The 26309-nt window shown below is 49.8% G+C and overlaps 1 protein-coding gene across 1 annotated transcript in view; it reads left to right on the top strand.

The window, feature by feature from the left end:
• GMNC (geminin coiled-coil domain containing) overlaps positions 1 to 26309 on the top strand; it is an 82134-nt gene that overhangs the window by 47494 nt on the left and 8331 nt on the right. Inside the window, exon 4 of the mRNA XM_085635171.1 lies at positions 19158 to 19268. Coding sequence (XP_085491297.1) covers positions 19158 to 19268 — 111 coding nt within the window. The remainder of the gene's footprint in view (positions 1 to 19157; positions 19269 to 26309) is intronic.

Consider the following 26309-nt stretch of genomic DNA (forward strand, 5'->3'; position numbering starts at 1 on the left):
GGACACAACCACTATTTTCCCCCAGAAGTGTTTGATGTGTTGGGAGCAGGGATCATACATGCTGTTAGTTATTTGCAGCTTTGACCATAATGACACTTACCTTTTGGTCACTGTGATGAGGGGGGTTTGGTCCCCATCACCACAATGCTCCACATCTGCTGCATTTTGTGAGCCCCCACTTGACTTCTGTTCTACACAGTGAGGGGGTGTTCTTTTTACATTGCCACAGTGCTATGGTGATGCTTGCCTTGTGTATGTCACACTCATGTGTTGGTCACACATGTGCTGTTACTTACATTGTATGCTCGTAGCCATAATCACTGTTGTGGGCATTTGTCACAGACTACACACTGTTGACATGATGTTAGGGGGGATGTATTTTGCGGACATACCTTATGTTTGAGTATGCTGGATGTGTTGCGCACCACCCATCCTATGGGTGGGGGTGGCAGGGGTGATGGGCAACATAAGCCCTATGGCTGGGGGTGGCAGGGGTGATGGGCAACATCAGCCATATGGGTGGGGGTGGCAGGGGTGATGGACCACAGGTCCCCTATTGGTGGGGGTGGCTGTAGTGAAGGGCAACATGAGCCCTATGGCTGGGGGTGGCAGTAGTGATGGACAACATGAGACCTATGGGTGGGGGTGGCTGTACTGATGGGCAACATAAGCCCTATGGCTGGGGGTGGCAGTAGTGATGGGCAAAATGAGACCTATGGGTGGGGGAGGCAGGGGTGATGGGCAACATAAGCCATGTGGGTGGGGGTGGCAGGGGTGATGGGCAACAGGTCCCCTGTGAGTGGGGGAGCAGGGGTGATGGGCAACATCAGCCATATGGGTGGGGTGGCAGGGGTGATGGGCAACAGGTCCCCTATGGGTGGGGGTGGCTGTAGTGATGGGCAACATAAGCCCTATGGCTGGGGTGGCAGTGGTGCTCGCCATGCAACCCCTATGGTGGGCTGTTGTTAGTGGCCAGGATGTGGATCCCCTGTGTGTATGTGCCATTTTGCAGGTACGTGTCATTTGTTTATGTGGTAGGTGTCTGACTTACCATTTGCGCCGTCCGCGTCGGTTCCTGAGCCGGTCATAGATGTAGAGTACTGGTATGACCTGCGCGATGGGAATCATGATGTGTTCATGTCGTACATGCTGCTTGTTGCTCCATCTCATACCTGCAGAAAGCTGGTCCGTCTCGTAGCCGTGTATTGAGTTGTGGCGCGAATCGAAGCTGATATGCTTGTTTTCCGGATGCTGTGACGTGCCGTATGTGGTGACCCATCTGGCGCGTAGGAAGTACGCATCGTACTTGTCATGCCGGAAACTGCTATGGATACTGCTTCCGGGTGACTCGGTGCAGCGTTAGGAGTTCCGGCACGGATGGAGAATGGAGCTTGAATCACAGCCTACGTGTCGGTCGTGTTTTTGGCACTTATGCGCATCGTACTTACTCTACAGGACGGACCGGCTCCGGGTACGTGTCGGTCGCACGGTAAGGCTACGGACAGCTGTCCAACCGGCTATCGGAATCGGCCCCTATGTAGTAATGGTGGCACCCGTGCTTTAGCTTAAACATCTTAGGCTAAAGTCGGGTGCTGAGATTGCTTCAAAAGTAAAGAAATGGATAATTCTTTACTTTTGAAGCAATCTGAGCACCCGACTTGATCTTAAGATGTTTAAGCTAAAGCACGGGTGCCGCCATTACTACAGAGCAGCAATAAACAGAAACAAGCATTGGCATAGCCAATAGGTCTCGCTTTTGGGACCTTATAAGTATTTAGTTATGCAACTGTTGCATGGCTAAACACTTATAAGGTTCCAAAAGCGAGACCTATTGGCTATGCCAATGCTTGTTTAATTTTGAGATGAGTACAATAACTGTGTTAATTAAGCAACATACATTGAAAATGAATAATACCAGCCTCTCATGCCATTATTATATCTTGATGTGGCCTGAAATAGTCTGAATTCTCACTCTTGTAGGAGTGCGATGGTTCGGTGTTATGTTAGTACTGCTGCTGGGACGGGAATAGGTGGTGCCGGCTGCAGTGGCCATCTGAGGAGGGCCCTAGCACTTCATATTTAACATATTCAGCACTGGTGTCATGTAGATGTTGAACTGGGTTGGGCTGAGAGATGAACTTTGGTGGACTCGGCAGATCAAGTCCCTGGGCTCCGATATGTACGGTGGGAGTCTGACTCTTTGTGTTCCGCCTGTGAAGAAGGAGTATATACAATGCTGTGTGAAAAAGAAAAGAAGAAAAACAGGCAGAAGAGGGAAATAATAAACAAGCATTGGCATAACCAATAGGTCTCGCCTTTGGGACCTTATAAGTGTTCAGCCATGCAACAGTTGCATAACTAAATACTTATAAGGTCCCAAAAGCGAGACCTATTGGCTATGGAAAGCGGCCGTGCGGCCGTGAAAGTAAAAGTGATCGCGATCAAACATCAAAGCTGCCGTGCGGCCGCTAAAGTGAAAGTAATCGCGGTAAAGAAAGTGAAAGTAATCACGGTAAAGCACGGTGCGCGCGCCCGCGCACATGCACTGTAGCTGTAGGCTGGCCTGGTAGCACTTTTTGGAGCCCTCTCAATAAGTCTCGCCAGACCAGCGCATGCGCTGGGTCAGGCGAGACCTAAAAAGACAAGGGTGCAAAAAGGAGACAAAAATGAAAAGAAAGTTGAAAAATAAGTGGGATGGGAAGGAATGGTCTGGATAGGTCTGGATGGCCTAGAGAGGACACCTAGGCGGGAACAGGCTACAGTGAGAATCCATTTCTTGATGAAAAGGCCACGTACATGCATCGAGTGTTGTTCTGTTCCTACTAGTTTTTTTAACATGAAATGCATCTTCGTATCTTTTTTGCACAAGAGGCGGAGGGACGTGTACGCTTTATTTCTTATAAATTCATGTAATGTTTTCTGAGTTTCATCTAATTACCCAATCAGTACCCTTAGTTTACAACATTGCTTTCTCTTTGTGAAATAGGCCCATAGTGAGGGGAGAGGAGGTGCGCCCGTTGAAGGAATGGGGGATAGGTTAGATTAGATTATAGGTTGGGTCAGTTACACCACCAGTCAAGTTGTTATTTATTGCGACATGAAACACATTAACCATGTGCGCCACACGTACAAAGTAGGTTGTAACTACGCCCTCAAATGGGCGTGTGTTATGCCCATTCTTAACAGAATCGTACTAACAAAACTACTCACCTTCTCAAGGCGCAACTTCCACATGTAGTCAGGAACAGGGAAAGCCACTGCTTTGTATGAAAAAAAATGATTTAAGCTGGTTTTTCTTAACCCATGTGAGCATATTTCATACACTGTGTAAAATACACATTTAGAGTTAGTGGATTTGCAAAACACAGATTACACCTGGAACTATTTCTATTGTCCATTTATGATACTTGTTACTAAACTGTGTTTCTTTTCTGCAATCCCTGTGAAAAACAGGTGTAAATGGTAAACTTTCCACCATTTCAGCAGGGCGTCAACTTGAATATTTGGGTAGTGCCTGCATGAAACGCATGTACACTGTTCATTCCATGTTCACTGAACACTCCAGAGATTCACTTCTGCAAACTCACCCAAGTACAAAGCGAGCTTCAAATGTCAGGCCTTACAGGCCCTACTGGCAAAGCAGGTTGGCACCAAGGCTGCTCACAAGGCATGGTAGCATCTGCGGGCACACATGGCGCACACCGCAGGCGTTTGTGACTAGAGATGTATTTTAGGACAATTAAAGATCTGCAACTGTGGTGAACCTGCTGCATTCAGAGTAACGGGCACAGGAGAGTCCTTTGGGAAAGGGCTCAGTATTCACAAAGTTGTAGCTCATTCCTAATGTTTCCTTCCCCTATTTGCACTCCCTCCCTCCCCATAAATAAACTTCTAAAAAGGTTGAGGCGCGCAAATGTCATGTGCCACTTTACTCAGCACCCCGATGGTTTGTAGAACTTTTTCGGAAAAATAATTGGCATTTGCTGTTTTTGTTTTTTTTAACAGTAATCCTTAAACTTGCAAAAGCGGCAGCCAATCCGGGAGCAGAGGAACACAAGGGAGGGAAAATGCAACATAATCTACGTTGGTGTAGACTTCTGCGTGGTCTCCCTGGGGATTTCGTAAACTCTCTAAACTGTGCAAATGTCTGAGCCTCGATGTCTCTATCCTGTCTGTTGATTGTCTCTGAAACGCACTTGTCATGTGTGGACAGTGTGCCTGAGGGAGTAAGTTCTGCAAATATATGAATTCCTTGGACCTGTACTTACGCCGTTGTGCACCCTTCTTAAATGAAACCTGAACAGTCGGTTCCTTAACCAGGAGCACGTGAGACTTTCATCATGGAATACTTCACATATGTACCACATATGACTCTCTTTCCATGTTCAGATTCCCACCTCGAGTTAAGGGCCTTCTGGCAGCCGGCCAATCAGGGACAGCGTTCTTGTTCTTTGCTGCATGAGATGTGTGTTTGTCGGTGCAGACCTGCCCCTGCTCTGCAGCTCAACAGAGGGGGGGTTGCAGCTTTAAAGCACCCGTTTTGAAATGCCAGCATTCCCTTTTTTGTGAGGTCACTTGGTGAGGGGGGGCAGCAATGTAGGGTGGCACTTAGAGTACTCTCACCTCTTGCTCCCCGCTAAAGCCCTGGTTCACACTGTACAAAAGCATGCAGGGACTGGGCCTGCACGGAATTTCAATGATGCCAGAGGAATCAGAGTAGTTTTGGTGATCCTGAATTACTTTTTGATGCAAAATTAACAATAAAACAATTACTCCTGCTCGCGTAATTAATTGTAATTAAAACAAATTCTAAGGCGAGAACACGGTTAGTGTGAGCGGCTGCTCGCGCTGCTATTGGTGGTTTGCTGCATTTAGCTCATTTTCTCAGCACAAAATGAATCCTTGTATCTGTTTTGGACACAAGGCTACATTTTACGTTAAGAAAATAGCACTAAATGTCCGGAGTAAATTGGGCGAAAACCCTACACAAAGCGCACATTTAGCAAGCGCGAGCAGCAGCTCGGGTTCGCTGGTTTTGTTCTGTTACCTTTAGGGTTCTTTCTTAGACTAAAATGCACCCCGGCATCCATTTTGGACAGCAAAATGCATTTTTGCGTTAATAAATAGGGCTAAAGAAAGAATTACTCTTCTCCCAGAATTCTGCGGAACCTCGCAGGATACCTTCGTAATTTCTCGTGATTATGCTACAAGGGATTACACAAGTTCTGCCGACCCCTACCCGCCCAACAGGCTTGAGACCTGTCACTGCACTAACACGCAGTCTTTGCATCATTATGTTATTTTAATGAAACTGTTTCCCATTCTACAGTCTTTCTGCAATACCAACCTCCAAGGCACCTTGGAGCGACTCTGCTAAACCTCGTCTTTGTACAAAAGCAATCAATAAAATAAAATACTTATGGTGCAGGGGGCAGGGCTTTCAGTGGGATAAAAAAAAAGTGGAGGGTCCCTAAAGGGGCGTGGCCTATATAATTAAGGGCGTGGCTTACACATGTAAACGAAACTTCACATAGCGTGCCACACTACCCACACAACAGCAACCGGAGCATGACTGTTGCTCTAAGCGCTCTACAGCGAGGCCAAGGGGTCTGAACACCTTTTTGATCCAAAAAAAGTATTCACAGGCCGGCCGTTGGCTTCTGATTCTAACTTTGGGACCAGGGGCTTATTGTTTTACAAATTAAGCGCTGAGCGTGTGGAACATAAGTAGGGCTCCCGGTTTTATGGTATTTATTTTTTTGACATTTCCATCTGTATTTATCCATATTTATTTTTTGCTAATTTTATCTGTATTTATCCATATTTATGTTGTGTTTTGTGGAGAAATTAAGCTGAAATTAGTATATTTCCACATTTATTTAACCAATAAATATGCACTCATGCTTGAATGCCTGTCAGGTTTTAATGCTATGAACATCCGCAGAAGATAAATCAATGCACTTATATGAAAATATGATCAATTTCAATGTCAACCTTGTGCATATCTGCTGCTGTTAAATCCGCTTTACTAAAATTCCTTTCTTTTTTAACCCCTTACCTATCAATCCATGCAGCTATTGGCCTGGCAATCATGGCAGACAGTATTTAGAATTACTCCAAAAGCAACCCAATTTCCGTTTTTATCCACATTTAAAAATAAATACAGACAAGAAAATAAATGTTTTCTGTCTGTATTTATGTGTAAAAATCAGCAAAAACGGAAAACAGGGAGCCTTAAACATAAGTAGGCAGGACATGGATTGACAACGTTTTTTACACTCTTGTTCAGAAATCGATCAGTGTTTCTGACTACTTTTAACTTTGCAATAAGGACATGAATACAGGGACCTGTTTCAAACTCCGCTTTTAATAACTATCGGGTCTGAGACCCAGAAGGACCCGGCACACTTAAAGCCCTACCTGAGGGAAATTAGTGAAATCAGAATCCTGCAGCGGTGTTTGCACCAGTGGTGTAACATAGGCCCCAGGGGTGTGGGGGCCCCAAGCTCCTGGGGCCCCATCAGCACAGTACCCTGACCTGAGAGCTCCTGATTAAGGGGGGGGGGGGGGTCTTCCATATAACTTGCAAGGGGGACCTCAAGTTTTGTTGCCACTGGGTAGCACAAGAGAGGGGCGTCCCAGGTCCTCGCGTGTGCCACACGCAGGAGATTCCAATCGATGACATCAACACGTTGATCTTATCCAAAACATACAGAAACAAAAAGGAATAAATGAGAACAGCACATCTGCTTGTCCTCCTGGTTCATTGTAGCCAAGCAGTTACTTCAGCCAAAAAGTTAAAAAAAATAATATTAAAACTCGCTTTCCAGTGTGTAGCTTTGCTCCACTTGAGGCAGGCCTCATGTAAATAGTTTTGGAACCAGTTTCCCAAAATAAAGAGGTCATTGTAATCTCTTGAGACCACAAAGGCTATTTAAATCAAAACACTGTAATGGGATTATGAATTAATCTCTGATTTTGCAGATGTCACGTCAGTTTGCCATTTCTGTTAATACCTCTGGACGGTTGTAAGTTATCATGCCAAGATGACAGATTCCTCTAAATGTGACATTAATCTTAAATATGCCAATGAGCCGAGGCCTGGCTTGCTTTCTGCTGCTGACGGAATCTACAGTTTCCCAGTTTATTCAGCTGCAGACAATGACACCGGGCATCCTCTGGCTAGAGGTGCATAAAACTCGTTTTCCCACTGGAAAGGTTTTCGAAAAGTTCTCGATTTTTACACTCCATAAAGTGTGCAAAGTCTCCCGGTTTACCTCTGCCCGGGCATTCTTTTTCTCACATTGCAAAATAACTTTCACTCCATCGTGAGAATCTTTAACCTCTAATGAATCACATCAAAAATGGAGAAACTTTTCAGATTTCTTTTTCTTGTCGGGATTTGTTTCCAAGTTTACCATTTGCAGATATTTTCTATGCGTGCTTCTTTGCACATGAAAGATCACTGTTTTCTGAGAACTGTATGTTGTGCAGAAGAGCTTTATTAAGTGTTAATTAAGGATTTGTGCAAAATAAATGGTTACACTTTCTCCGATTTCTAAGCAAATTTTTCACAGCAAAAATGTACAATCTTCAAAACTATGGGGGATATGTACAATAGAAGTGGTGGAGAGTGTCGTTAGCCTCCTTGGCTTAACGACACGCTCCGCCACTTCTGAAAGGCAGGGCTGCACCATATTTACAAGAATGTTGTGCAGCCTTGCTTTCCCCCTGTGTTGGCACTAAGTTTAACAATTTAGCGCCAACGCAGGCACCCTTGCACCAGAGCGCAAGGGTGTCTGTGTGCAGGGGAGGATTGGTTATGTGTAGGAAGGAGACCTTCTCCGCACATAAGCAATCCTGAAATGCCATTTTGTAACGTTCATGTGTGCTGCTTCATGCCGCACACATGAAAGTTACAACATGGCATTTTTTCTGAAGGTTTGTTTATGTACAGGAAGGGACACCTTCCTGTTCATAAACAAGGCATTTTGCTCTTTCCATGTGTGCTTTCCCCGCTACCTCCTATGTATGCCACCCTTGTACATAGGGGACAGTGTCAAATACAATGGGTGTTGCGGTGGAACACCCACCACAACACCCACTGCATGCCCCTTTCACGCTAACCATAGCGTGAAAGGGTGCCTTATGTACAAAGCAGCGCTAGGCCACGTTAAGTGGCTTATCGCTGCCTTGTACATATGGCGCAGCCCCTGTCGCCACCACAACGTCCGTAAAAGTGACATTGTGGTGGGGATAGGGGTTTGTACATATGCCCCTATGTCTATGAACAGAAACCTTTGCGACCCTTGGAAAAAATAATTTTCTCACCCCTATCTGTGACCACCCAGTTGGATTCAATAAATGAGCATTGATCTCCCCTGCAGCCCTCAACAAACATCCTGCTGGGGGCTTGGAGAAAGAGCGAGCATCAGAAACTAACAAGCATTGGCAAAGCCAATAGGTCTTGCCTATGCACCAGCTATTGGCTTTGCCAAAATGTTTTAGCCATGATGTACACCAGCTTGGCAGCTGTTCGGCATGGCTAAATGTTAGTGGCGTAAAAAGAGAGTGCCTTGGAGTGGAGTTTCGCAAAGTAGAGTGGAGTGGAGTGGAGTAGAGTGGGGTGTTATGGAGTGGCTTAGAGAGTAGTGGAGTGGTGTGGAGTAGTGTAGTATAGAGTTGAGTAGGTCTGAGTGAAGTGGAGTGTCATAGAGTGGCATAGAGTAGAGTGGCATAGTGTAGTGGAGTGTCATGGAGGGTGTCATTTTGTAGAGTGTCATAGAGTGGAGTAGCATTATGTTGTGAAGTGGTGTAGAGCAGAGTGGACTTGCTTGGAGGGTGTTGCGTAGAGTGGAGGAGAGTGTAGTAAAGCAGTTTAGAGCGGAGTATATTGTCGTACAGTGGAGTGACATACAGTGGAGTATTTTAGTAAAGTTGAATGGAATGGCATAAAGTGGCTTTATGTGGAGTAGAGTATCATAGAGGGGAGTGGCATAGAGGGTCAGAGTGCTGCAGAGTAGAGTGCAGTGGTGTAGAGTGTATTGGGGTAGAGTGCATTGGCATAGACAGCATTAGTGTACAGTAGGGTGTTGCAGAGTAGAATACTGTAGAGAGAAGTGGCATACAGTACAGTGCTGCGGAGTAGAATAGAGTGGCGTACAGTGCAGTGACGTAGAGAGCAATGGTGTGGATTGGCGTAGCGTGCTGTGGCATTGAGGTCAGTTATGTAGAGTAGTTGGGGCATTGGTTTTGAATAATGGTGTAGAGCAGCATAGAGTTCAGTCGTGTAAAGTATATTGTTTCAGAGTAGAGTGAAGTGGCATAGAGGGGTTGCTGCAGGGTAGAGTGGAGTGATGCAGCGTAGAGTGGAGCGGCATAGCGTAGTGGTGTAGAGTGCATTGGCGTTGAGTGGCGTGGGATAGAGTAGAGTGGAAGGGTTTTCACTGGTTTGGTGTAGAGTGCAGTGGTGCATAGTAAAGGAGCGTGCATTGGCATAGAGTAGAGTGGTGCAGACTAGAGTACAGAGGCGTAGAGTGAAGTGGTGCAGAATGCAGTGGGGCAGAATGCATTGCTGCACAGTAGGTTAGAGTAGTGTAGAGTGCAGTGGTGTAGAGAAGTGCAGTGGCATAGAGTGCAGTGATCCACAGTAGAGTGGTGCAGAATAGAGTGGCTTAGAGTAGAGAGGTGCAGTATAGAGTTCAGTGGTGTAGAGTAGAGTGGCTTAGAGTGCAGTGGCATAGAGTAAAATGGTGCTAAGTAAAGTGGCTCAGAGAGCAGTGGCTTAGAGTGCAGTGGAATGGAGTGCAGTGGCATGGATTACAGTGACGTAGAGTGCAGTGGCATAGAGTGCACTGGCAAAGAGTGCAGTGGCATAGAGTGCACTGGCATAGAGTGCAGTGCAATAGAGCATTGCAGAGTAGTGTGTAGTGGCGTATAGTGCAGTGGCATATAACATATTGGTTTTGAGTAAAGTGGTGTAGAGTGCATTGACATAGATTGTAGTGGTTTAGAGTGCAGTGGAATGGAGTGCAGTGGCATGGATTACAGTGGCGTAGAGTGCAGTGGCATAGAGTGCACTGGCATAGAGTGCAGTGGCATAGAGCGCACTGGTGTAGAGTGCAGTGCCATAGAGCATTGCAGAGTAGTGTATAGTGGCATATAGTGCAGTGACATATAACATATTGGTTTTGAGTAAAGTGGTGTGGAGTGCATTGACATAGATTGTAGTGGTTTAGGGTGCAGTGGAATGGAGTGCAGTGGCATGGATTACAGTGGCGTAGAGTGCAGTGGCATAGAGTGCACTGGCATAGAGTGCAGTGGCATAGAGTGCACTGGCGCAGAGTGCAGTGCCATAGAGCATTGCAGAGTAGTGTATAGTGGTGTATAGTGCAGTGGCATACAACATATTGGTTTTGAGTAAAGTGGTGTAGAGTGCATTGACATAGATTGTAGTGGTTTAGAGTGCAGTGGCATAGCGAAGAGGGATGAAGAGTGGAATAGTGCAGAGTGGAATACAGTGGCTTATATTGCAGTGGCATAGAGTAAACTATTTCAGAGTAGAGTGAAGTGGCATAGAGTGGAATGCTGCACAGTAAAGTGGAGTGGTGCAGGGTAGAGTGTAGTGGCATAGAATGCAGTGGCATAGAGCGCAGTGGTGCAGAGTAGAGTAGATTGGCGTAGAGTGGAAGGAATTAAAGGGCACTGGCGAAGAGTGGAGTTATGCAGAGTAGAGTGCACTGGTGTAGAGTGCATTGGTATAGAGTGCAGTGGTGCATAGTAGGGTACAGTGGGGTAGAGTGCAGCTGCATAGAATGATGCAGAGTAGAGAGGCATAGAGAAAAGGGGTGCATAAAGGAATGGTGCCGAGTAGAGTGCCATGAGGTAGAGTGGAGTGGCATAGAGTGTGTGAGTGGTGCAGAGTGGAGTGGCGTAGAGTGGAGTATGAATAGTGTGGTATCACACTGCCATTACAGACAACACACCTATAATGGAAATTACCTTTACATTTCCACAGACATACAGTTTTACTGATAACAGTATCCAGAGCGCAAACAGTAATGTGTGGAAATTTCATCACCTAGTGCATTGATTTGTTTTGATGGTATTAAAATAGTTGTTTCTACCACACTTCAGATTTACTCACCGTCATGATTGTCACTTAAATCCTCTCACTTTGAAGTCAGAGAAAGAAAAGTAAACACCAAGCTCCCTCAGAAGATGGAGCCTGATATTTGACCTCTGTCTTTGAATGCACAACAAATGTGACAAGATGAGAACAAGATGTAAAGACCTGTTTTCAGAAAGGGAGCACTCGTAGGGATCCTGTAAATAAGGTTTGGACAAGGGATTGGACGAACGTAAGCTGGACAGTGTAAAACAATCAAAGCCAGCAAATAGGAAGCAAGAAAATGTGAGTTACAAACCACAAAGCCAATGGGAAGCATTGGGCAGAATGCATTCGAAGGAAGCTTTTCAAATGTCCCCAAGAAGTCGTTAGCAAACCAGACAGCTGCTCTATCTGGTAGGATTCAACCTAAAAATGTCCCCCCAAGCCTTGTTTACTTCCTGTTCCTGTCCCTGTCTTCATGCCCCTGATAGTCACAATAGCAAGAAAAGTAGTAAGGGTACCAAAGTGAATTCCTGAGATAGGGGATGCTATTTTGGGGGGTACCTAATTAACATTCATGGCAGCTTGATTTGCACTGAGGGCACAGACAGAACAATAGGGGAAACTCTGGCTCATTAGCTCAGGTAAGGTTGTAGAAGCAACGTTAGGGGGTGTACAGACAGGGTGATCAACCCCCAGAGTCCGCTGCTGTGGCACCCCAAGCTTCAAGAGGTGCGGTGCAGGTCACCGATGGAAAAGCAGCAATAACATGCAATTCAGTGTTCCATGGCAGCAGAAGGGATTATATTAAAGGGCTCGCCATGATGAATATTCCTGATTCCAAAGGTGTCTATTGTGTCACAACATAATGCCAAGGTGGCATGTGGAGGGCACTGGTGCTTGGTGTGTGTTGCTGTAAACAAACAGCTGACCTGCTGTGGTGTGCTCCCTGCTTCTACCCCAGCAGTGATCACATTATTCAATGTTTTGATGACTTCTTTGCCTTTCTTGGGATGCTGCCCCATTACCCACCATCTTAGTGGAGAGGGGGTGACAGTGCTGAGTGCGATCTATGCTGCCCTATGTTGCTTCATCTAGTGCACAGATACAGAGCTCTTCCGTGCATATGTGAGTATGGGTCTTCGGTACATGTGGGGCATAGTGACACAGCGGTTCCTGCCAAACTCACTGTGCCACAAATGCACCCTGCATATGAAGGTCTCCTTGCTCCACGTGTGCACCTTGTGAGCACGCATGCAGAAGAGCTGGGGTGTCTTCGGTGTGGTGCACTGGGATTGGCATCAGCCAGCGAGAGAAGCTGCTGGCACATGCTTTAGATCTGAGCAAGTGAGGGCACAGGCTTTGTTCTAGAGCGGGATAGGTGTCTGCTGGCATCAAAGAGGCTGTGGTGAGGAAGGAAGCTGAGACTATTCACTGCTGTCAGAGGTCCTTGGCAATGTCAGTAAACACTGACACGTGCTCATGATGTGGAGGTCCGTGGTCCATGCAAGGGGAAGCGGTTTTGGTGGCCAGACAGTGGTCAAATGGCAGGATCTTCAAAAGTAAGTGAATACACAGCCTGGGTCATTAGTGACACCCCCACTGATTATCTGTGGACAACCACATTGGAGTAAGAATCCAGACCCTGCAACTCACATGGTGCCCCCTTCATATGGTCTCCCGGTGAGGAGCTGATATCACACGATGGAAGGGGAAACGAGTGGAAAACCACTATAAACAGTGGATTTTCAGCTCCTTCTTGGAGGCTTTGAAGTGCCAGCATCCATTAAGGGGTGTAAAACACCCCAGGACATCGGCACATGCCTCTTCTTTTTGGAGGAGGGGGCTTGAGGTCGGGATGGGGGCAAAAGTGCCTCTTAGGTACTTGTCTGAATTAGGCACCACCCCTCCAAGGCCCGTCTTCTCCTCACATGGTGAAATCTTTGATTTAGTTGGCAGGTATGGAGAACCATCAAGGGTCATACGTGGAAAAAGAGGAACTGGAATAGGAAAGACAGCCGGGTACCTTTTGAAGGCTAAGGGACATATTTATGAGCCCATTGCACTACTGTAGCATCACTTTTTGTGACACTCTGGTGGCACACATTAAAAACTCCTATTTAGGAGGTCACGGATGGCCACTTTGAGTGGCTTTGAATGGCCTCATAGATATGGCTACGGCAAGGCGGTGCAAATCACTGAGATGCCTTATTCTGCGCCCGGAGGGCGATCCATGAGTGTTGCAGTGCGTGCTCCCATGCAACACCCATGGATTTTGACGCTTCCCCAACTTTACTTAATCATGTAAACCTGGGCAGCACCAAAACCTTCCACTGTTCCAAAGGAGGTAGAACGGGGAGAAATAACTTTATTTCTCCTTGTTTTTAACTCTTTCCAAATGGGCTGCATTTTCTGGGGGAAAGGAAAAAGCCTCCCAGGATTGATTTTGTGTGGGAAGATTGCCCTTCCTGCTCAAACACGATCCTGCATGCAATGGGGGCACCTTAGCACCATGGTACAAGGGGGCCTATGTTGGCGCTAGGCTGCGAAAAAGGCACCAGCGCAAGGAGAAAGGACACAAAGGCATCGTATTGGATAAATACAATGCATTCCTGCCCTCTCACTTTGACATAGGGCAGAGCCGAAAGGGGCCTTGCTCCGCTGCCCTATGCCAATTTACCATAAATGAGGCCCTAAGAGGATATACAGCACAACACACTAAATCCAGAGACCGCTCTCACAGCCCACACAGACAAGCAGTCATAGACTACCGTACGCACTCTCACATCCCTCACAGAATTCCAGTCACACCACTTTAAACCTTCTTACACCCATCACATGTTCACACTCTCAACAGCACCCTCTCGCCCATCAGACTAGCTGCTAAACTACCAAAAGCACCGCCATATCTTTAACAGAATAGCAGTCTACCCCTACTGACAGCAGTCACATACTAGCACTCTCATATAATGCCAACAGCACCCCCACCCACACAGACTAGCAGTCACAAACTGCCAGCAGCACTTTCACACCCTAGCAAAGTGCAATTGCAGGAAAGTGCCTCTTTTGACATGGTTAGCCCCCACTTTTTGCCTGATGTCTGATGTGATTTCAAACTGTAAGTGCTCCGGGCCCCTGCTAACCAGGTTCCCTGTACTCAATCTCTTTCCCAAAACCTGTTCCACGATTGGCAGAACTTCAGATACCCCTGTAGGTCCCTAGTAAGTGGCACTCCTTGGAACCTAGGGCATGGGTACTGAAGAGGGTTCTCTGGGGCTGCAGCACTGGTTGTGCCACCCCTGGGACCCCTCACCAAGGCTCTGCACTCTGCCATTGCGGGCTGCGTGTCTTCGTGCAGAGAAATCTGAAGAGTTGACATGGTACACAGCCCTGTGTGCCATGCTTCCCATACGCTACATAAGGTATAGGTAAGTCACCCCTACAGCAGGCCTTTAGCCCTAAATCAGGGTGCACTATATCCTATGTGTGGGCATATCAGCACGAGCAGATATGACCCTCTAATGTCCAGTCTATTCTGTGATGTTGTAAGTGACCAGGGAAGTCATAAAGAGTACATGGGCTGGATACTTATCAACACAAGTTTCCTAGCTCCATGATGGCATCACTGATTTCTACGCTGTTTGGTACCAAACATCTTGTCTTAATAAATCCTCACTGATGCCATTGTTGGATATATTCACACAGTTGACCCTTTTAGGGAGTCCCCTGAAACCTAACCAAACACTATTAGGTTCTCTGGCTGGTTTTCCTCAGCCTGCCACCACCAGACATGTTTCTGACCTCATGGGGTGAGAGCCAGCGCTCTCGGAGGACAGACACAATACCTGCCCTGGGCGGGGGTGCTTCACACCTCCTCCAGCACAGGACAACCCTCCCAGGTGGAAGCTTCAACGGTAATGAGCCCTTGAAAACCTACCCAGTAACCCCCAGATAATGGGGAGCAAAGTCAACTTTCATGCTCCACTTTTGGTGGGAGGAAAGGCGAGAAAATTAGTGAGATAAGGAGGAGGGTCTCCCCTCAGCCTGCATCACCCCTAGGGTGGGAAAGGCGAGGTGAACCCTTCTACTGAAAGTCCACCGTATTAAGGTGGTGAGAAAGCCTCCAATCAGGGCTAGGGTAGTGCTTATTCCGTGGGTAAGTAGTCACTAGAGGGTGCAGACACTCTAAAAGTTAAGTAGCCTATTTGCTTCTGCCTGTCTCCCCGGGTAATGCCCCTTAATTCGGTATTGAGGTGACTCCCTCGAGACCTTGACTTCAGATTCCACGGACATAAAGGAGACAAAGGCAGAAGATGAGCTACTTATCCAGGAACTGAGCCCTGTTGCAGAAGAAACCGGTGCCAAACACTGCCAACTGTGAAAGGACTTAACAACTGTGGTCTGCCATACCTACCAGAAACCTGGGCAGCGTCCAGAAACCCCGGAGCACTGCCAGCCTTCGCCAATTACCCAGGACCTCCCTTTGGACTAGTGGTACCAGTCCTCAGCACACCACCGGTAAAGACCGCCATGAGGTGAAGACCGGCACATACCATGTCGATGCGATTCACCTCAGCACCCAAAAGTGGCAGCAACCAAGGCCTGTTGGTCACCAATGACGGATGGCCCAGAAGTCACCATGCCGGTAATGAGTGAAGAAGGCTGCGACGTGCCGTGGACCAAAGTCGGCCTTGACTTTGGCAGCTTTGCAGATGGACTCTCCAGCTTGGTATTGATGGACAACCATTCCAAACACCCTATAGTGGAACTAACAGAGTCTACGGCCTTCTCTAAGGTCGGCCCAGCCCTGGAAAGAGTCTTTGTACTCATCGGGCTCCCTGAAGAAATTAGGTCTGACAATGTTCTACCATTCCAAGGGTCGGATTTCCAAGAGTTTCTGTGAAACTTGGGCATACATGACCGACAAATAACTCCACAGTGACCACAAACCAATGGTGATGTTGAGTGCTTCATGCGTACCCTAAACAAGGCGTTGCGAATTGTAATTCAAGAGATGTCAGATCCAGCAAGTTCCCGAGGGAGTACCGGGGGCCCACATTGCTCAGCAAAAATTTTACTGTGGACAATATTGTTCAAGGGCCACTGACAGGACTTGATTCCCATCCACCCAGAGTGAAAACAGCCTGACCACGACCCAGAGAACATCCAAAGGTGGAGCGAACAGAACAACAAGGCCAGCTGCCGGCGACGTGCACACAGCCACAACCTGGGTCCCAGAGATCGAGTACCCATATGTGACTGACGTCCCGGATGGAAGTTTCACATGCCTTACAATCCTAGAGCGAGGACAGTGACGGTAGTAGACAGATCCACAGCAGTGGCTAATTTGAGCCGGTGGTTTCCGGTGCTCAGCACTGGCACTTAATTGTCAACATCAGGGCTTGTAACAGTCTGCAACATGGTGGCACTGTCTGTCTAATTTAAAGATTAGCAGAACAGTTGAATTTAATTCAATGTACATTAAAAATAACTATTGACTGCCACCCAAGCCATTCTTATAGCTTTGGGGGCCTGGGATAGGATGAATTGTCACATGTGTCACATGTAAGCATGTGATGGTTAGTAGTTGTGCTGGTACTGTCCTTGGCAACTCCGACAGGGTAATGTGTGGTCCAAGCTGCAGTGGCCTCCTGGCGAGAGCCCTGGCACTTACTTTTTTTAAAAATTTAGCACGGTCCTCCGGTGACGGCCTCTCGGGGATCAGAAACATTGACCAGAAACCGATCTTGGTTCAAGCGAGAAGAGATCCAGGCGAGAGGGAGTCATGAAGGGGGTGAGGCCGAGTTAGATCTCGAAACGCAGGCGATGGTCCATGTGGAGACCCCCAGCCCGAGACACCTGTCACAGGACAGGGATCCCCAAGCAGGCGCCGAGGAAGAGACAACCCTAGACAGCGTCGGAAACGCTTTTCGGACCCGACACCCTCCGCAGCTTTAATTCACCCTCTAACACGTGAGTTCGCAGCTGATTCTGTATCATTGAGTCCGCGGAGGCGCCCCCCGCGCCGTGTGACCCTCGGCTGTTTGTTTATCGTCACAGTTCACACTGTGCGTGCGTCCGGCTCAAGTTCAAAGCCTGCCGTGATCCTCTGCTTCACCGAAAGAGGGCGCTCCGGCCCCTCTAGAGGATAAACGCTGAAGCTGTGCTCCGGGGACAGATGCTTCAGGGCACAAGCCCCGCCTCCCAAATGCACCTGCTTTCCAGATCTGCGCTTGTCACGGATTATGTGGAATATGTTTTTATGATTGCGTGTTTTGGTGTTAAATTTCCATGTTGCTGCTTTTATCTCCGACTGTGAGGACTTCTACGGTCGTCTGCATCTACTTCCCTTGAACTTGTATTTGTCCCTGTTAAGTCCCCACCGCCCTCCTCACAGGCTGTGATGGTCGCATGCTGTATTGTATTGTAATTGCATTTATATAGCGCTTACTACCCCTGACAAGGCGTTGAAGCGCTGTCAACTGGTTGTTTTCCACACTTTCTATTTTCCTGGCAGAATGTGTTGTGTTGAGATTGCGTAGCTAATTCCGGGGAATTCTATATCCAATGTCATTGTTGCATTTGGTGAGGGGGCAAGAGAGAGTGTGGGGGGAGTGTAGGGGGAGTGTAGGGGGTGTCCGTCTGCCCCTGTCGTTTTTTTCCTCATATTTTCTACGTTTTTCTGCACCAATGTCGCACTTTTCCTTTTCTGCCCACAGTCTGCAATTTCTCGCAAAGTACCATCTTTTCATGTTTTGTTAACTTTTTTTTGTTTTTTTTAAACACACGAGGTTTTTGTTAATATGCGCTTCCCGGGATACGAAGCGCTATATAGAAGCTATAAACACAATGCTATAGAATACTGCCAAGATATAGTGCATTGGGAACCGATTTACCCATTCCGTTTCGAGAACTGCCTTCCAGGAATGAATTCAATCATCAAAAGGTGGGGGCAGGAGGCCTCCTCCCTTAGATCAAGTATGTGCAGTCTGCAAGTGAACGGTACGGCGAGGCGGTATGCCCGGTTTAATACACGGCTATATGTGCAAGCTGATAAATGGAGGCATGTGTGATTTAGAAACATAGCGCATTAAAGCCAGGTGCTCACTTGACTCACTATGGCTCCAAGCTAAGTAAGATAGCTATGAAAATGTTGCTTAAATGCATAATGCGCCGATAAAAGTCAGTGTGTTCCGAATATCGTACAGATGTATTTTAAAGGCCTTGAGTTTGTAAAGCGCTTAATTGTGCGCATAACGGGGGTCTACGCGCTGACTCTACGTATAATTGGCAAATTGGCATACTCGAGAATGTGTCGTTGGGTTTACTTTTAGCTGCTTTAAAGGAATGTTGCATGTTGTGTCTCCAAAGGCCTCCCTCCTGTATATTACTGTTGTGCACAAGACGGGGGTTACTGTACGACCCCCCCCCCCCTCCCTCCCTCAGGAGCAGCCGGGTAATGGCTCAGAAAGCAAACTTTTACTTCTCAATGTATATATACTGTGCATGTATGGGTACCGCACATGTACAAGTGCGCAACTTTTATGCCACTCTAAGAAAAAGATAATTTAGGACACACAATTGGATTTTTCTAAATGTGAACCGTGAAACGATTACCAGTTAAGGAAGAAAAAAAACCAATGCACAAAGGTGACATACATTTCTCTAAATGTGAACTAACAATGTAGTCTATAAACTACACAACACATATATTTATAAGAAGTTTATTTTATGTGTAAACGTCTATGCAATGATGTTTACACTTTTACGCAGTCCCTTTTATCACATTTAGATCAACTTCTTGGAACACCCAAAAATGTTATTTTGAAGCAGGAAGGGGAGAATTGAATATTAAGGCACACATGGTGTGTTTGAGAGTGTGTGTGAGCCGCCAGTCTTTTCTGGGGTCCCTTCAGCAACTTCTGTCTGTGTGTGGGAGGGTGAACAGTGGGCTTGGGGTGGCCCCTTTATGTGGCTCCAAGACGGACACCTCCAGCTGACCCCTTCTCCCCTCCACTTAATCTTTTTCTGGGGTTTCCCCTTTAAGTGTCGCAGGCTGGTGACGTCACGGGGACATGGCTCTAACCTTTCAACTTTTCCAACATGGCGCCTTTCTCGAGCAGATTCTGCTCCAATTTATGGGGTTTTGGATGAAATCGTGAGCCTAAATGCGTCTTTGGTGCGCCAGAGGGTACTGGGTGGAGAGGTGGGGAGGGCTGCTGCTCCTGGCTGTGAGGCACATGTTCTGGGGGGGGCTTTCAGAGCCTCGGACTCGACTCTTTCTCCCTGTCGGCGCCGGGATGGGATGATGCAGGGACCCAGGGTACCAGTAGGGCTGGCGCATCAGTGCGTCCTGTGATGGCTCCTCCCGACACCAACAAATATAGTGCGATCTCCGTCCTGCGGTGGGGCCGGGGAAGTTGATGATAGGTCTGAAGGAGCCCCGAAACTGTCCATGACGCAGGCACCGACAGGCTGTGCGTTCATCGGACCGAGGAGCCCAATGCGGAGCAGCACGCTTCCTGCACCGGGACTGGCGCAATCCAGGAGGTGCCCTTGGCTGAGGAGTGCAAGCCACCAGTGGCGCGTGGAAGGCTCGGGTGCGAGTCCTGGGGGTGCTGCGCGGCGCATACATTCATTTGCATTGAAAGAGGGGGGGGCAAGCTTCTTAAAGGGCGAAGAGCCCGGGTGCGCCCCTGTGTGCGACGAAAGTAGGGTACCATGACTGATGGCTCAGCTGTCCCGTCCTGTGCAAAACCCCAACGCGTGTGATCCGGAGCACAGGGTGCCTGTGGGTGATAGGTGTCACAAAAGAGGCCTAGTACGCGTGGGCAGAGGCGCCTAGAGGAACTGAGACAGCTCGGGGCACTAGGCACCTCCGTTAGCGTAGGAGCAAATATGGGTACCACATGTGTTGTGCGTTCCTCGGGCTGAAGTTGCGCACGGAAACTTGTGAGTATGGGAGTACAAACAACGTAGGCGTGCATTGAGAGTGGGCACAAGGGTGGAGGGCGGTGAAAAGTGGCGAACGAGACTAGACGGTGGGTTGGCAGTGGCTCCTGCCAGCACAGAGACCAGGGGACTCATTCTGGATACAGACCAGGTGCTGGGCTCCATCCTCGGACGGTATTCGATGGTGCAGCAGGCATCGCCTGCCTGGTTCCCTGAAGGGGGCACTTTACTGCCGGCTACCGTCGTTAATCCAAGTGCCCGCCGTGACACCTGCTGCTGCCCCGTCAGTTGTTCCTGCAGCGGGCACCAACCCTTCCTCAGATCGTGCGCAATGCCCGCGCCTGGCACACTTTTACGCACGGATGTATGCCTCCGCTTTCAGGAAAAAAAAGTTTGGAGACGTTTGAAAAAAGCCCCGACAGAACTCTGTTTGTTTAATTCAGAATGGCCAGGGCGCGCGCAAGAAGATCCCACTCACAGCGTGTTGGGGTTACTGGGCAGGGGTGGCCTGTTTTTGGAATGCCCTCCCCGCTGGGTCACCTTCGCTTGAGCCAATAATACTTGACCATTCCTTGAAAGATCGGACTGGAGACCTTTGCAGCTGAGCTCCAATCGTGGCAGGTTCATGATGGATGCCGAGAAAGGTGTTTTAAGCAGCAGGGGCCGTTGGCGCATGATCGTGGCCAGGGGGCCACTGCCCAGAGGGGCCATAAGAGGTACCCAAGCGCCAACCTACCCGTTCATGCCAGTAGGGGTTCGTGTGACCATTTTCTGCAGCATGGCCTTGTCCCACTCTGCGTATGCGAGAGTTTTTGTGCGGCATTTAAATTATTAACCCCTCCCCCCCCCCACACACACATACACACACACACAATGATAACAGCAAAGAACACGATGGTTCGTGGAACGTGAAAAGAAAAACAATTATATTTGATTTCTCCTGTGATTTTAAAACGCTCGAGTTTATCGTTCACTTGTGTTTGCGCTCGAACAGTTCTGCGCACACACAGATCACAAGGGGCTTTGTGTGCCACCGTGGCCAGTACTACATATCACTAAACATGCGCACTGCAGTTCTGTGCACACTCTGCTGCCCCTCACACCTCGTATTCACGAACGTGTCCCCTGAACACACTTCGAGCCCCTCTGCACCCGACACTGGGTACCTGTGCACCCAAAACTGTGACCTTGCGCAGAACACACACACATGCATGAGTGCACACTCTCTCTCTCTTTCTCTCCCACTCTCCCTCCCCGCCTCAGCGGTCTTTATCATAAGTGAGGGTGACTGTTTCAACCCCTGCCCCCCCCCCCCCCCACCCACCCGCAAACACCGCACCAAGCACGCTTACTTCGTGGGAGGATTAACCTAGTAATTGTGATCAAAGTAGGACAGATCCGAACCCTCTTTCTTTTCTGCCCGGGTATTACCAGTGGGTAGTTAACTTGTATCGGGTGCTGCCAGTCACTGGGCAGGCGGTGTGCGCACTCGGGGGCCATTGTCTCGTGGCTGCGCACAAAGAGGGGGCCTTTGACTAACCTTCATTTAGGTTACGGACATGTGTAATGCAGCATTTATTGCAGAGTAATTCAAGGCCTAACCGTGTAATTTGACGAACAATGCGCGTCCCGCCCCCTCTGTAATTACCCTCAGACACCAGGCACCTGATACGTGCAGAAACCTACCCTGCGCAGGGCATGTTGTTAACAAGAGGGTCGTTTGAGAGCTGCATTTCTCAAGGGGCAGCAATTTACCTTTTCCACAAAATGTAGGCAAATATGCCTGTAATGAGGCTGTTCAGGTTAGAAAAGCGCTGGTCCTGTCCTGTCCCAGCGCCAGCGAGGACAGCTAATGACGGAGAGAGCAAAGTGTTCTCAGGGGTGAAATCGAATCGCATTGCAGATGCCAGCCTGCTTGCTTTCCTCTGCTCAGACATCGCACCTCGCAACCCACAGACCCCTGCTGCAGCGGCTCGGGTTACAGCCCTTTCTGATATATTTTACTGTGACAGGAGGCTGCGGCTTTCTTTAACAATGTCTTGGCTATTAATACCCCTTCTCTCTTCAAAATAGATCGTTTAGACTCATGGCCAGACAGGTATTATATGATGCTATGACCCTTTTTTAGCATGTTCTATTTTAAAAGGGGGGCAGCTTTACAAATGTGGTATGCTTGCCCTTCTATGCAACCCCAATTCGCCTCAAAGTTTAGAGAACGACCCCACCAAATCCACTCATCTCTGCTGCGGGCCGCATCATTTAGTTGTACAGAAATGTTTTTATTTCTGCGTTGCATTCACGGCTCCCTGTTCCCACTGCCACACACGTGTTCTCTTGCGCTTATTGTCAAACACAGTTCTCACGGAGGCAGGCAGTGGGAGCTGGCCCTGGAATCCACCCCTCCCCCTGGAGTTGTTGGGCCCTGGGTAGTTCTGATGGCTAGAAGTTTGCTGTTTGCTGACGTCACCAGTCTGACAGCTCTGCACCAAATCAGAGGGCTGGAATTGCTGGTGCGCCCTGGGGCGTCTCAGGAGCCGCTTTAGAGCAGGGCTCGCCCGCCTGCCTCCTCAGTCTCTTTAAGCTCTGTGGCTTGGATGAAAACCAGCCTGCTGCTGCCTGGATCTCCCCCTCCGCTCCACCATGGTAAGTCCCCCTCGCCCCCCGCCAGCCGGGCGATGGAACCGACCCTCTCAGTGGACTCTGCAGGTGTTTCCAGTGGCTTTGCTGCTTCTTTTTGGAGGATTGGGTTTTGAGATTTTTTCGTGCCTGTTTTTTGTTGGAATGTTGGCGTTGGGCAGATCACTCCAGCCACAGACTGGGCTCGGCTTGGATCACTGTGTGGCCAGTTTCACTGGCTGTGCCGAGCTCGTGCACAGGGAGGTGCCCACCACCAATCCCAGGTGCACTGCTCGGGAACCAGTTGGTGTGGTTTCGGCCTGGTGCCAGCTACACTCACCCGTGTTTTTGGGGTGTGGCGCCCCCTTGTTTGTCCGTCCATTTGTTCACTGTTACTTGAGTGTAGCCCAGTGCGGTGTGCGCGGCTGGTGCACATTCCGAGGGAGCCGTGGTGTGCTGCACGTTTGTGTGAGTTTGATGCTGTTTCGCTGTACACTTGTCAGAGGGTGGTGGGCATTGGTTAAGGGGTCAGTTCATGAAGTTGGGGTGCGGGGTCACCTTCACCTAGCTTGGCACGCTCTGTAAGGTGAAGAATGGGGCGTAACGGCCAGAGCAGACGACTTGGCGCTGGAGAACCAAGCTCGAGTCCCGGCGTCGGCTCAACATCCTGTGATTCTGGGAAATCACTTAATCTTTCGGTATCTGCAAAACACGAATGTGTCCTTGCGCAATGTGACTGGTGCTCATTTAAAGCGCCTCGGTGCCTTCGGGTCGAGGTAGCGCTATATAAAACTGTTCAAACTGCAGGTGTCGTGAGTTTGCCTGGCATCAACAGAGTGCATGCCAGGAATGGTGTCAGCGCTGTGCAGGCTTTTGGACCTCGTCTTGCCCTCTGCCCTCCCTTCTCTCCCTCCCCTCCCCCGCCCCACCCCCCCCCCCCCCCCCCCCAATGGTGCCGCCCCTGGGGTGTCCTGCACGCCTGCGGTACCGTGCCGATGAATGTCCCTGCTCCCCTGTACCATGGCCGCATCGTTGTTCCATCAGAGGGTGCTCTGAATCCCGCGGTGCCCCTGCAGATCCGCCAGGCGTGCAGTGCCCTGTTCTGTGTCGTGTTCCACTGCCACCTGCACAATGGATGAGATGCCCTGTACTTTGCAGTGCCACGGACCTCTGCAGCGAGTGCTATCAGGACAGCGTCCTGTCCCTGCAGCCTCTACTCGGTGCAGTGTCCTTCGTGCAGCGGCACGGGCAGTGCCCTGCACTTCGTGTCATCGGTGCAGTTCACGTGGCCCTGCAATCTGTGCCATGGATGCAGCGGGTTTGGACCCTGCAGCCGACGCCTGTGTTAGTCTTCCACTAGACGGCTTTGATGCAGTGCCCTGCGACACTGCATCGGTGACTTCACTGCAGCGTCCAGCTCCTCTGCAGCCACTGCCATCGCTGCAGTTACCTGCGTCACCGAGCCTGTGCCACCGCTGCAGTCCCCTGTGTCCCACAGCCAGTGCCATGGCTGTACTGGTCTTGCACCATGCCTCTTTGGCGCAGTGCCCTGCGACCCCGCATCTCTGCCCTCAATGCAGTGCCCTGCGTCCCTGCATCTCTGTCCTCAGTGCAGTGCTCTGTTCCCTGCATCTGTGCCCTCAATGCGGTGCCCTGCGTCCCTGCATCTCTGCCCTCAATGCAGTGCCCTGCGTCCCTGCATCTCTGCCCTCAATGCGGTGCCCTGCGTCCCTGCATCTCTGCCCTCAATGCGGTGCCCTGCGTCCCTGCATCTCTGCCCTCAATGCAGTGCCCTGCGTCCCTGCATCTCTGTCCTCAGTGCAGTGCCCTGCTTCCCTGCATCTCTGTCCTCGGAGAAGTACCCTGCATCCCTGCATCTCTACCCTCATTGCAGTGCCCTGCGTCCCTGCATCTATACCCTCAGTGCAGTGCTGTGTTCCCTGCATCTGTGCCCTCAGTACATTTCTCTGCGTCCCTGCATCTATGCCCTCAGTGCAGTGCTGTGTTCCCTGCATCCCTGCCCTCAGTGCCGTTCCCTTTTCCATGCATGTCTACCCTCAGTGCAGTGCCTTGAGTACCGGCATTTCTGCCCTCAGTGCAGTTCCCTGTTCCATGCATCTCTGCTCTCACTGCAGTGCCCTGCGTCCATGCATCTATGCCCTCAGTGCAGTGCCCTGCGTCCCTGCATCTGTGCCCTCAGTACATTTCTCTGCGTCCCTGCATCTATGCCCTCAGTGCAGTGCTGTGTTCCCTGCATCTATGCCCTCAGTGCAGTGCCCTGCGTCCCTGCATCTCTGCCCTCAGTCCAGTGCCCTGCGTTCCTGCATCTATGCCCTCAGTGCAGTGCTGTGTTCCCTGCATCTATGCCCTCAGTGCAGTGTTCTGTTCCCTGCATCTATGCCCTCAGTGCAGTTTCCTGCGTCCCTGCATCTCTGCCCTCAATGCCGTTCCCTTTTCCATGCATGTCTACCCTCAGTGCAGTGCCTTGAGTACCGGCATTTCTGCCCTCAGTGCAGTTCCCTGTTCCATGCATCTCTGCTCTCACTGCAGTGCCCTGCGTCCATGCATCTATGCCCTCAGTGCAGTGCCCTGCGTCCCTGCATCTGTGCCCTCAGTACATTTCTCTGCGTCCATGCATCTATGCCCTCAGTGCAGTGTTCTGTTCCCTGCATCTCTGCCCTCAGTCCAGTGCCCTGCGTTCCTGCATCTATGCCCTCAGTGCAGTGCCCTGCGTCCCTGCATCTGTGCCCTCAGTGCAGTACCCTGCATCTGTGCCCTCAGTGCAGTGCCCTGCGTCCCTGCATACATGCCCTTAGTGTAGTGCCCTGTTCCTCTTCAGTCGGCCAGTGGAGATATGCCCATGCAGGCAATGCCATCGCTGCAGTGCCCTATGTCCCTGCAGTGCAGCCTGTGCCATCTCTGCAGTGCCCTGTGTCCTTGCAGTGCAGCCTGTGCCATGTCTGCAGTGCCCTATATCCCTGCGGCCAGTGCCATCGCTGCAGTGCCCTGTGCAGCCTGTGCTATTTCTGCAGTGCCCTGTGTCCCTGCAGTCCAGCCTGTCATCTCTGCAGTTCCCTGTGTCCCTGCAGTGCAGCTTGTGCCATCTCTGCGGTGCCCTGTGTCGCTGCAGTGCAGCCTGTGCCTTTCCTGCAATGTCCTGTGTCCCTGCAGTGCAGCCTGTGTCATCTCTGCAGTGCCCTGTGTCCCTGCAGTGCAGCCTGTGCCATCTCTGCAGTGTCCTGTGGCAATGCAGTGCAGCCTGTGCCATCTCTGCAGTGCCCTGTGTCCTTGCAGTGCAGCCTGTGCCATGTCTGCAGTGCCCTATATCCCTGCGGCCAGTGCCATCGCTGCAGTGCCCTGTGCAGCCTGTGCCATTTCTGCAGTGCCCTGTGTCCCTGCAGTCCAGCCTGTCATCTCTGCAGTTCCCTGTGTCCCTGTAGTGCAGCCTGTGTCATGTCTGCAGTGCACTGTGTCCCTGCAGTGCAGCCTGTGCCATCTCTGCAGTGCCCCGTGTCCCTGCGGCCTGTGCTATCTCTGCAGAGGCCCGTTCTCTGGGCACAGGACTTCCTTCTTTAGAGCGCTCCATCCCAACTACTTCAGTTAATGACTGACTCCCTCCCCTAATTGCTGG

Source organism: Triturus cristatus, chromosome 11 (genome assembly GCF_964204655.1).
Source record: "Triturus cristatus chromosome 11, aTriCri1.1, whole genome shotgun sequence".
In the NCBI taxonomy this organism is placed as follows: domain Eukaryota; kingdom Metazoa; phylum Chordata; class Amphibia; order Caudata; family Salamandridae; genus Triturus; species Triturus cristatus.